The sequence below is a fragment of the Choloepus didactylus genome, chromosome 2, assembly GCF_015220235.1.
Source record: "Choloepus didactylus isolate mChoDid1 chromosome 2, mChoDid1.pri, whole genome shotgun sequence".
Taxonomy (NCBI): Eukaryota; Metazoa; Chordata; class Mammalia; order Pilosa; family Megalonychidae; genus Choloepus; species Choloepus didactylus.
In genome coordinates, this window is record NC_051308.1 from 216,682,804 (window position 1) to 216,695,478 (window position 12,675).

The 12,675-nt window shown below is 46.9% G+C and overlaps 1 protein-coding gene across 4 annotated transcripts in view; it reads right to left on the bottom strand.

Moving 5' to 3' along the window:
• ZNF362 (zinc finger protein 362) overlaps window positions 1-12,675 on the bottom strand; it is a 37,495-nt gene that overhangs the window by 4,089 nt on the left and 20,731 nt on the right. For all 4 annotated transcript variants that reach the window (XM_037827805.1, XM_037827804.1, XM_037827807.1 and 1 more), the window contains 2 exons: window positions 10,203-10,524; window positions 9,143-9,367 (listed from right to left, as the gene is read on the bottom strand). In XM_037827805.1, coding sequence (XP_037683733.1) covers window positions 9,143-9,367; window positions 10,203-10,524 — 547 coding nt within the window. The remainder of the gene's footprint in view (window positions 1-9,142; window positions 9,368-10,202; window positions 10,525-12,675) is intronic.

A 12,675-nucleotide genomic window follows, 5' to 3' on the forward strand; every position in this document is an offset into this window, starting at 1 on the left:
AATGGGCAGCCCAATGAGGCAGAGGTGCCTGGCAGACCCCCATGCACCAGCTCCAGCCCCCAAGCCCTTGGCTGGCCTGGACCACCCCTCTGGTCCCCAAGCCTCCCAGTCTCCACTCCATGTACTCTCCCCAGCGGCCAAGGGTGAGCCCCAGGCAAGAGCTGGGGACTTCAGAGGCCAGCCCTTCCCCCTTCCTTCTCTTGGTTCTCACCGCCACGTTTGTAACCAGCGTCTCCCTCGCTCCCCATAGGCCCCTACTGAACCCAAATCACCACTGCACCCCCTCAGAAACCTGGCCAGGCCACTGGCTAGTCCTGGGGCACGGACTCTGCCCTTCTCTTCTAAAAGACCCATCCTGCAGACCACCCACTAAAAAGAGCACCTTTGTCACACCCTCCCCTGCCCAACACTCTTTCCCCCAGGAGACGATTCCCTCTAACCGGTCCTTAGCTTCCATTCCCCGTCCCCTCCCCAGGTCAGGTATGTGTCCATGATGGCAACATGGTCACCCTAGCTGCTGAGAACACAGGACAGCTGGGCCCTGAAGCTCAGTCCCTCTGTGTCTTTCCTGCGAGCCCTTCCTGCCCCTCCTGCCCCCCACCCATGTGGAGCCTTTGGGGCTGACAAGAGCAGAAAGAGGGTGGCTTTGGAGCCCCCTACTCCTGGGTTCTCCTCCTGGCTCCACCATTTACTAGCTGCCTGACCTCGGGCAAATCACTGAGCCTCAGTTTCCTTGTCTGCAAAATGGGTATAAAAACACAGTACCTACCTCGCCGGGCCGTGTGATGATTATGTTATCTAATACACATGAAGGGCTTAGTCTAGTGTTGGCACAAAGTCAGCACCCAATAAATGTTCGCCCAGATTGTTATTATTCACCCATTCAACATTTGTCACATGGGTCCCCGTGTGCCAGGCACCATGCAAGGCACTTGGAAGAGAACAGTGAACAAAACAGACAAAAATCACTGCCTCATGGAAACAAACAAGTTTGAAACAAAAGAAATAAGTCATACAGAGAAGGTGGTAAGTGCTGTGAAGAAAAAGAGAACAGAGGGGAGGGGGTGCAATTTTAAATAGGTCAATCAGGGTAGGGCCTCACTGGAGCAATGACTTGAAGGCTGCTGACGGAATCTTCTGTTAGATTTTGTATTACAGCCTGTGCTTGCCTGGCAGCCCAGGTGAGAATGGGCCAAGATGATGGATGTGGGCCGAGCTCAGGGGCCGGCACACTCAGCTGGGGGTACCCCCGCCTCTCCACTGTCACCTGGGCTTGTCTTTAATCACCTGTTCTAGCAAAGCCTTTCTGCTAAGCAGGCAGGCGATGAAATGCCTGTTGGGCCTGTACTTTTTTTGCCTAATTTGCCAAAGAGCATTAAGTGGAGGGAGAATCCACATTTGGCTAAACCGTGTGCCCTGCTGACTGCGTTTTCTCTGTCCATCATCAAACGTGGCCTGAGGGCCCCCTAGCCAGGCCTGGTGCCGGACTTAGGGTTACCAGGTTGACTTAAAAACACTCCTCGCTGTTCAAGAAGACACCAAGTTTGGCCGCCCACTCTAACACTGATAAAGCCCAAATTCCTTAGCACACCCTGGGACCCAGCCTCCCTCCCTGCCCTCTGTCCTGGTCACGGAGAGCTACTCCTCACTGTCCACAACCGTGCCCCTGCTGCATCCTCTGTCTGCTCAGGGCCGACACGTTCCCTCTGACCCACGCAAGCAGCAGGGCTCTGCAGGCTCTTCCCGACTCCCCCAGGTACAAGACCCACCAACCCATACTCCGGGGCTCCTAGAGCCCCTGCACCCCCCTCACCCCACACTGATGCCACCGGATTCTCAGGGGCTGCCAAGCGTCTGTCTCCTTCACCCGAAGGGCCCAGCCCACAGGCTACACCTAGAAGCGCCAACTGGGCTGGGCAGGCTGCAGCCGAGAACCCTGTCCTCCCTGCACACTACTGGGGGTAACACGTTTGGGGACGTCATCCCTTAAAGGCCACCTGGACCAACTCCACCCGACACCAGAATCCCTTCCATTCCTTCCCGTCTCATTCCTCCGGGGCTGGGGGTCAGGCTGCAGAGGGGCCGAAGCGTTCCCGGGACACTCATTTGTTCTGTTTTAAACCCATACCACCCAGCCCGAGTCCCTCCCACCCCCTGCCCCTAAGCTCCAGCCCCTCGGCCTCCCATCAGTTTCTCTCCGCTTTCTAAGCTCTCTCCTCCCTCAAGCACTTTACCCAGGCTGTCACCTGTACCAGGAACACACCCCCTCAGCTAGTACCCGGCTGATGCCCACTCCTCCTCCCGTTCTCAGTATAGAAGCTCTTTCATCGGGGCAGACCCCCCCGACCAGGACCAGCCCTCTGCTTCCAGCCCCCCGAGTTCTACAAACACCCATTCCCAGAAGTCTGCTCACTGGTGCTTGTTTTGCAACGTCTGGTCACTGTTTTCTTGGCTGCCTCCCTGGGGGCAGAAGTCCCTCGTTCTCATTTGCCACCATTGCCCCAGTGCCTGGCACAGCTATCGAGAGAACTCGATAAATAACTGCAGTAGGAATGAAGGAAAGTGAGTTCTTTCCCTCAGAAGTCGGTCACTGGTGAGAGTGCCATGGTCAACATAATAAAAAACTCCCCCTCCTGAGATGGATTCCCTTGGTGTTTGTTGACTGACTGACTGACCATCTTCCAGGGACTTCAGGTCCTTCCTCAGGGACCTAGCCAAGCCCTCCTGACCAGGAAACTCCACCTCTGGCCTCCTCCCTGAAGCCCCAGCCTCAGCCTTGGGGATCCTCCTGACTACATTGTCACAGCCCTGTCTGCAGCCTCCACTGTCTCCCTGTTTCCAGGACAGGGTCCAAACCCCTGCCCCAGCATTCAAAGCACCTCACCTTCTGGCCTTAGTTTCCAAAGCTTCCTCTGCCCCTGCTCTCCCCAGCTAGCCAGGGCATGTTACCAAGCTCCCCCTCAACACACATGCATTTATTTAATATAAGAAGAGCAACTTATGATATTTTTGTAGTATGTTTTTAATATATTTAATATACATAGTATTTTAATACATTCATTTCTATTTAATATAAGAGCAACTTATGAAAGAAAAGCTCAGCAAGCCTCTGAGCTTTTGCTCAAACCGTTCCACCTGCCGGGAACACCCTCCTCCTCCTCAGACTGGTGAGGGCTTGGGACCCTCCAACACCTGACCCAGGGGATCCCCCCCACCCCATACTTCTCTCTTTCGTGGAAGTTTCCGCCTCCATCAGCCTCCCAGGTCATGGTGGGAGGTCCTCTGGGCCTGGGCCTGTCTCTGACTGCTGATTTGTCCCAGTGTCACCCACTGGGCTGGCTCAGAAGGGGCTGCAGGGAGTGACCATGCCCACTGCTGACCTCCACATCTGACCCCAAAGCTCCTATCGTCAGTCCCTGAATTTCAAGTCAGGTCCAGGCTCTCAATTCTGAAGTCAGAATCCTCTCTTTGTAAGAATCCTCCCAATAGGGGGGCACCCAGCCCTGACTCCCACTCTGCGGTGACAGGGAGCTCACTATTGATTCCGAGCAGCTGTTCCCCACAGGCGGCTCATGAAAGCTGAGCTGAGATCTGTGGCCCTGGGCTGCTTCCACCCTCACCACCCCAGCCCACCCTGGTGGCCCCAAAGACTTGCTCTGCCTCCTTGCCTGGAACCTCCATCCCCAAGTGAGCTTCTCTTAGGCAGCCTAACACCCGGTGCCTGCCTTCCTTCTGAGGCACGGGCTGCTCAAGGGCTTTCACTGCTGCCACCTCTTAGCTATGTGACCTTGGGCAAATGACTTTTCCTCCCCAAGCCCCAGTGTTCTCATCTCTAAAGTGGGAATAATAATACCTGTATTTCAGGGTGCTCTAAGGATTAAATGAAAATGACCTCATGCAAAGGGTGGCAATAAGATATTTTTGTAGTATTAGTTTTCAATATATTCATTTCTATTTAAGATAAGAGCAACTTATGAAAAACAATAGAGGGAATTTATTCAATGTTTAAATAAAATTATTAAAGATTCATTAGTAACCATTTTTATTTCCTGGGTTAGAAACTGTACATTAAACTGAACGGCTTCAGTCAGATTGTGCGTTGTAACTAAAATAACGGTAGATACAATGAAAGCTAACATTCATTGAGATGATTCCCTCTCCATAGCATTTTTCAGATTTTTATCTCTTACATAGAAATAAAAACGCCCACTGTACAAGGACTGTATGGACACCAAGTATATTAAAGCACCACTAACCGGGCTGGGCGCTCGGTAACTCTGTGACGAAGAATAGCTGTTGTTGTTACCATTATTTTCATCAGACTTGAGAAAACAAAATGATACCTACTGCTGCCACAATGATCATTATGCAGGTACGTGACATCACCCAGCCAGGAAAATAAAAACAAAATCGAAAAACCCTTTGCAGCCTAAATAAACAAACAAATCCAGAGTCATTCTGTCTAGCACTAGTTCCCCAAATTGATAAAACCTTGAACCCTTTCCTTTAAGTTACTATCTCCCTCACAAAAGTTTTACCCCTGACTTTTGCAGCAAGCACGTGTAAGATGAGCCGTATGCATATGGTAGTCACACAAGACAACTGCTGTTTTCCCACCAGGAACAGACAAACCACAAATTCCTGTTTCTTTCTCTTTAAATACAGGTGGTATTGATTATTAAGTGGGTTGATCCTTCTGAAGTCTGGACCCCTGCAACACTTTGAGTCACCTACTCTTCTTTAGTCTCCCTTTCACAGCTGGAGTTCCTGCCTAGACTCTCCAGATTCGCCAGCACCCAGGGGACTCCACTATCCAAAAAGAGCGCCAGGCACTTCTTTCTTGGTTCCCAGGGTGACTCGAGCTCACCATTTCCAACTCTAGCTAACTCCACTACTTGAACAAGGCTGGTTCTGTTTTGGACATGACCTTATTGTATTCCATTCATAAGTGACAGTAACGTTGGCAAAATGGACTTGATTATACGATCTGATTGTCTGATTCTCTGCCAAGGGGCAAACAACGGGAAAGAGTCTCTGTCGGAAGACAGAGGACAAGGAATCTGGAATCCGGTTGTTTCTTTATGGTTGGCTTTTTGTTTGTTTGTTTGTCAAAAGAAAGTTCCAGTACTTTCAGGCATTTGGGACACCCACCACTTTGCCACTGAGTCAGGACACATCAGTTTAATTGTATGTACCACTGCTTAATGGCAAATAATTTGTCTTCTGAATGTTGACAGAATCCTTTTATGTTGTTTGTCCTGTTTTCCCACCGTTATGAACTGAAATCACTCAAAATTTTAAAAAAAGAGAGAAAAAAAATAGTGTGCCTTGAGGAATGGGGAGCAACCCCTGAGTCAAGGTGCATCAGGGCAAAACACTCCCCTTCAAAGGCCTGTTAATTTTCTGTTGCTTTCTTTGTCATGTTGTTAAATAATGTTTTCCACCAGAAGTCTACATCTAAAAAAAAACAAGGATTCTTAAAAATTACTGTTACGCTCTACGTGTTTATTTTCAACTAGACCGAGGCAATTAGCATTCTTTGACTTCTGGCACTTACGACCTATGCCCACAGCTTGCTTATTCTTGACTTTCTCGAATCCAAGTCACACATTCAGAATAAAATTGCCAAGGTGTCTTTTACACCCAAATGTTCTTGGAGCTTCTAGAAGGCAACTGAGCAACAACAAAGATCTGATCTCTCACTTTATAAACAGAGGGATGCTCAGAATGATCAGGCATGTTTTATAGTCTCCATATTTTTAATTATCTGAACACTACAGTGAGAGCTGCCCATGCATCTGTAGTATAAGAGCGGGCAAATCAAGAGAAGCTCAGTGTACCCAAGTTAATTATACACACACGCGCACACACACACACAGACACAAACACATGTGTGTTTGCATGTATTTGTGTATATATATCCAGTTTTTAAAGATGGACAAAAGCAAACTTACTTTCATGGACAAAGACTGTCACAATAAGTATCAACAAAGACATTTCTTTGAAAAGATTTTGTTTCTGAATTTAAAGGACCCTTACCAATTAGTGATGGCCACACCCATGCTTTATGGGATAAATTGAAAGACCATGAAGATGGTTCATGGCCCTTGCTGCCTATAACATACTCTCCTTCTGAAAAACTGATCATGCCTTACGCCTTAAGAGAGAACTCCTTTCTCCTCCATTCTGATGTTGTGGGTTATTAGAAATACATTGACCGGAGCCATTTAGTCTTATCAACAGATCTGCTTTCCCCCCTCATACGCGACTAAAAGCCTCTGCTTCGAGCTGCAAGTCAGAAACTGAGTCTTCTGAAAGCAACCTCAGAGGAATGACAGCCTCAGTAAAGGACTGCACCAAATACGCTTGTCTACTCCTGCGCCCGGGAACAGGCGAAGGGATACAGGCTTCCAGGCTGACATCGTCAGAGGCCAAGGCAGGGGCCAAAGGTCTTTAGTCCAGAAGCAGACAGCTCCATAAGGCAGACTAGCTAAGCCAAGATCAGGAATAGGAATTATTACCTAGGATTGGATGAAACTAATTTAATTGTGATTCATTGTTATATTTTCTAAAGGGCATATGAGAAAATCCTTTTTCTCCTTTGATCTATCTCTAGTTTGTATGTATACAAACTAGAATCAAATAATCTTTAAATGGTGCCTTGTTCCAACTAACCAGAATACGGGGTGGGGGTGGAGGCTGACTATAAAATTAAATATAGATAAGAGCCAATAAAATACCAAGGAAACTTTAAAATAATAATTCTATCAAAAAGAACTTACATAATTGTCTACAAAACACTCAGAACAAGTGTTAAAAATATTCAAAGTGCCTTTACTGAGAAGTTTTTCTTTTCATGACCATTAGTTATGTAAATAGGTTCAACAAGAAGCTGTCCTCCTTCCTAACAGGATATAATTGGGTAAATCAAATTTGTAACCATGACCATGCCAGAAATGTCACATTTAAAGACAAATCTCATTTAATTAGGTGTGATAAGCCTGACAGCAAGAAACAGGACTGTCCCTCAAATGAGGAACTGAGGCTTTCCCAGTCCTCCAGGAAACTGGACTGGACATGCTTAGTGGCTGGTGGAATCTTAGCTTTTCGGGTTATAAAAAAAAAGTCAATTCTTGCTGGTCAAGGAACACTGATAAACTTGGGGATCCACCAAAATGAGGATACCCCTAGAGTTACAGGCTCTATGGGCACAACCTAGCAGAGATGAATCAGATGGTTCTAGGTCCCTGATCTCAGACAATATGATGGGAAAATAAAAATACACCTGAAACAAAAACGATTCAAGTTATTACAAAGTCTACGGCCAGATGTTAATGCTCAAGCCCTAATAGCACGTGCTCTAGTTTTGATGATTGTACAAATAGGAGGACTCTGTTTATTAATCAACACCTCATTGAACACCTCTATGTTCATAAAAGTGGCCCCCCAAAACCCCACTAAATTAATGACAAAATGAGAAAAATGCTAAAATAAAAAGGATGAGAAAATAGACTGCTACCTTACCCTGCTGTCACTCATCTCTTGTTTTTTACCTTCAAACCTACACATCATGCCCCATAGTCAGAGAAATAAAACAAAACACTTTGCACCCTGGGATGAAGCAAAGACAATGGATAAATGAATAAACAACAACATATAACAAAAAAGAGGGGCCATCTGTCTAGAATCAGTTTCCAAAATAGACAAAATCTTGAGCCCTTTTCTGTAAGTTACAACTCCACAGCAAAAATAGCCTTATCTCTGATTCTCATCATTCTGATAGCGGCCAACACCTGCCAGTGCTTACAGATATGATAACCATGTGAGAAAACTGCTGTGTCGCTTCCCCACTGAACAGATAAACTGTAATCTCACGTTATGGATTGACTCATGCCCCACTAAAGATACATTCAAGTCCCAACCCCGGCTCCTGTCGGTGTGAGCCCCATTTGCAAACAGGATCTCTGAAGATGTTATTAGTTAAGGTGAAGCCACACTGAATTGAGATGGGCCTTAATCCAATACAACTAGAGTCCTACAAAGCAGAAGACATGAGGACACGACGCAAGGGGAGCAGAGAAGGCAGCTGGCCGTGTGCTGGAGGCAGTCTGAGTTATGGTGGCCAGCGAGCCACCACCAGAAAGCCACAGACTTCAGAGAAAGCACCTTCCTGCTGACACCCTGATTTTGGACTATTAGCCTCCAAAACTACAAGACAATAAATTCCTGTTGTTTAAGCTAACGAGCCTGTGGTATTCGTTACAGCAGCCCTAGCATACTAGGACACCTTGGTAACCTTCAGTTTGTTTCTTTAAATGCCTATAGTCTTTTTATTCAGTGAGCCGGTCTTTCTGAAATTTGTACTCCCCTGCAAAACTTTACAAGTAGACCACTCTTCTTTCTTTAAAGCATTTGTATAACTGGACCAGACGTAAGCTCCATGAGGGTAGGGATTTTTGTCTGTTTTGTTCATTGCTATATCCCCAGCATTTAGCATGGTGTTCAGTATATAGTAAAGGCTTTGTAAATGTTTGTTCAATGGATGAATTATCTGCTCTATAAAAATTAGTCCTATTATCACAAAAATATTTAACAAATGTCTAATTGCCCATTATGTGGCAGGTACTGGGGATGTGGAAATGGAGAAGACCAAGCCCTCGCCCTCAAAAGCTCCCAATGCAATGGAAGAGCTGGGCAAATAAGCAGGCAGGTACCTGATGGCCTGTCACTGCTGTGACAGGGACACATGAGGACATGGGAACACAGAGGCCAGGCCCCTTACCAGCTTGGAGGACCAGGGAGGGACTCCTGGAGGAAGCTGGACTGAAAGATGAGCAGAAGATGGCCAGAGAAACGGGGTAAAGGAGAGAAGGGTGTTTCAGGTAAAGGACCCAGCATGGTCAAAGACCTGGAGATGAGAAACAGTGCGGCTGGAGTGGAGAGTGGAAGAAAAGAGCCAAGGCCAGTGAGGTCTGCAAGGGTCATATCATGAAAGGCCTCCAACACCAAGCAAAGGAGTTTGGTCTTGACCCTAAGGGCAATGGGCAACCAGAGGAGGTCCTGGCCCCTCCCATGGAGCATCAGGCTGCAGGTGCTGAGCTGATGCCAGCTGCTGGAGGGCGGCCCCAGGCAGGCCACTCACCTGGTGTGCTGCTGGAGGTGGGAGAGCTGTCGGAAGGACTTATCACAGTAGGAGCAGTGGTAGGGCTTGACGCCCAGGTGGATGCGCAGGTGCTGGGCCAGGTAGGAGGCGTTGGCAAAGGACTTGGAGCAGTGCGGGCACTTGTGGGGCTTGGCCTCTGTGTGCGACTTGGAGTGGATCTGCATCTCAGACTTGGTAAAGAAGGTCAGTGGGCATACCTTACACCTGTGGGGTAAGAGGCAGGTTCACACCTGGGAGGATCCTCCACCCCTGCCTTCGAACCTGGGGGATGGGGGGTGAGGGAACTTTACCTGCTCCCATCAGAGAGACCTTGCACCTGGAACAGATCTTTCCTGTGAGAAGTCCACGGGGACACAGAACCAAATGGGGAAGACAGGAGGCAGGCTCCCAGCCCTGCACCCACCCTCCAAGCTGGAGGAGAAAGCTCTCACACACCTGGGGGCACACTTAGGACAGTCTGGGGAGCAGGTGTACACCTGTCAAGGGCAAGAGCAATCTAATGATGCAGGTGAGGTTCTGATTCGGTTCTGGAGAAGCGGGGGTGGGGCTCTAACACTGAGAGGAGGAGATTCTCAATCCTGGCAGCACATTAGAATCTGATAAGCTTTCAAAAAATACCTAAGACTGGAGGTCCCACAAATTAAATCACACTCTCTGGAGATGGGAACCTGGCATTGGCATTTTTTGATTCAGCCCGCAGATGCTTCCTACAGTGGTCAGGGTTAAGAACACGGAAATGTGGAAACAGGGCCTCCTACAACCCCACGCCTTGGTGGGGGCTGCCCCAGGCAAGCCCAGCCTCGGATCCTAGCCAGTCCCAGGGCACCTCTTAAGAAACAAGGGCTGTTACCCTCCCTTCGGTCCAGAGGTGGCCTGGGCTGTGGGTGGAGTTTGCTGGAAGACCCCGCCCCTTCAGACTTTGGCCCCACCCCTCTCATTCCCTCCTCCCCCACCCCAGCCCCCGTTTTCCAGGCGGGACTGCTGGGATCCTAGGGCAGCCCTGGGCGCCCAGCCCGACCCCTCCCGCCGAGGCCCCCACCTGTACGTCTTGCCCTCCTTGGCGGTCTCGCCCGAGGCCAGGATGGGGTAGGGGACAACAAGGACGGGCGGCCCGCCTGGGTTCTCCGCCTTGATCTTTTTTCGGCCGCGCTCAGACTTTGTGGGGCCAAGCAGGCCGTGGCCCTGGATTGTCTTGATGGAGTCCAGGAGGGGGGGGCTGGTGATCCCTGAGATGAGGGTGGGGGACGAGGCGATGAGGCGACTCTGGCTGGTGGTGGTGGGTGTGGATGGGGTGCTGCTCCCCGTACCCACGCTTGACTCCGACGTGCTCACAGCCGGGGTCCGCGAGGAGAGCCCCAGACCTGCGGAGATCAGGCGGGGAGGGGGTGAGAGGCAGCTGGAGGGGCCTGCTCAGCTCCCAGCCCTCCCCAACCGCCAAGCTGTGTGGCTTTGGCAGGTCACACAGCCTCTCTGAGCCCACCCATTCCTAAGTTACTACCCAGGGATAACTAAGTGAGAGCTTGTGTATGTGTAAGATTCCTTAGAAAACTTAATGCTAAAATTGAATTAGATAACAGAGGCACTTTGGAAGTAATTCAAACCACAAAAAACACCTGAGGCACAAAGGGGTTCACTACTGTGTTATTTCCTATAGCAAAAAGTTAGAGGCAACTGACTGTACAACATCAGGGAAGGATACAGTAAATTTTGATCAATCTCCTCATTAGCCAACCATTAAAAATGAAGATATGCTTCTAAAACACAATTTAACTGTAATTTCTAATTATTTGATGACGGACATTTTGTTACATCTGTAACAAAAGTTATTCTTTAAAAAATAAGGGAACTACAAAGAAGCCAATTATAACATAGGCAAAAGACTTGAATAGATATTTCTCCAAAGAAGATATACAGATAGCCAAAAAGCATATGAAAAGATGCTCAACATATCAGCTATTAGAGAAATACAAATCAAAACCACAATGAGATACCATTTTAACACCCACTAGAATGGCTATTATTTAAAAAATGGAAAATAAGTGTTGGAGAGGATGTGGAGAAATAGAAAAACTTGTGCATTATTGGGACGAATGTAAAGTGGTGCAGCCAATGTGAAAAACGGTTTGGAGGTTTCCCAGAAAGTTAAGTACAGTATAGATTTACTATATGACTCAGCAATCCCACTTCTAGGTATATACTCAAAAGAACTGAATGCAGGGACTCAAACAGATATTTGCAAACTAATGCTCATAATGGCATTATTCACAATTGCCAAAAAGATGGAAGCAACCCATCTTTTCATCAACTGATGAACGGATAAACAAAATGTGGTGTATCCAATGAAACATTATTTAGCTGTAAAAAGAATGAAGTTCTGATACATGTGACAACATGGAGGAACCTTGAAGACATCATGTTGAGTGAAAAAAGCCAGACTAAAAAGGGGAAATATTGAATGATCTCACAGATATGTGAAATAATCAGAATAAGCAAATTCATAGAGTCAAAAACAAGAAGACAGGTTACCAGGGGCGCGATGGGGGTAGGGAATGGAGAGTTAATGTTTACTTAGTACAGAATTTCTGTTTGGGGTGACGGAAAAGTTTTGGTAATGGATGGTGGTGATGGTAGCACAACACTGTGAATATAACACCACTGAATTATATATTTGAATGTGGCTAAAAGGGGAAATTTTAGGTTGTCTAAATATTACTAGAAAAAAATCTAAAAAAAAAAAAAAAAAATCCACAGAACTGTACAACACAGTGAACCCTAATGGACTATGGACTATAGTTAATAGTACAATTATAATGTACTTTCATCAACTGTAACAAAGGTATCACACTAATGCAAAGTGTTAATGGGTGGGTAATATGGGAACTGTATTTTTTGCATGATTTTTCTGTAGATCTACAACTTCTCTAATGAAAAAATTATTTAGAAGAATGAGGGAACTAGAAACATATTTACAATAGGAGGTTAAGTAGAAAAAAAGGAGATGAAAATGTTATCTATTATGTGGTTTAAACTCGGTTGTTGGTCTCCTGTTATTTTTTTTAAAAAAAAGAAACCCAAAATCTGTGTGCCAAAAAAGATAATAACCAGAGCCTGCAAAAGCATGTTTTAGAGAAATAAACACCTCTCATACACTGCTGGTGGGAGTGCACATTTGTGCAATTTTAACAGAGAACAATTGGGCAGTGGCCAATAACATTTTAAATGTACATAACTTTTGGCCAAGCAATTCTACTTTGAGAAATCTACTCTAGAGAAATATTTGGAAAAAAAATAAAAATAAATATTTGTTCATGAGCACAAAGGTCTGTGAACACAGATCTTCTGGACAAAATTGTGATCAGATAAAACTGGACACCACCCACTTTTCCTCAGAAGGGGCTGTGTCAACAGGGACCCATCCTCATTACGGAGGATCATGGAGCCACTAAAATCAGACAGATATAATTCAACGGCATAGAAGGGATGCCGCAATGTGCTGTCAAGTGACAAAAGCA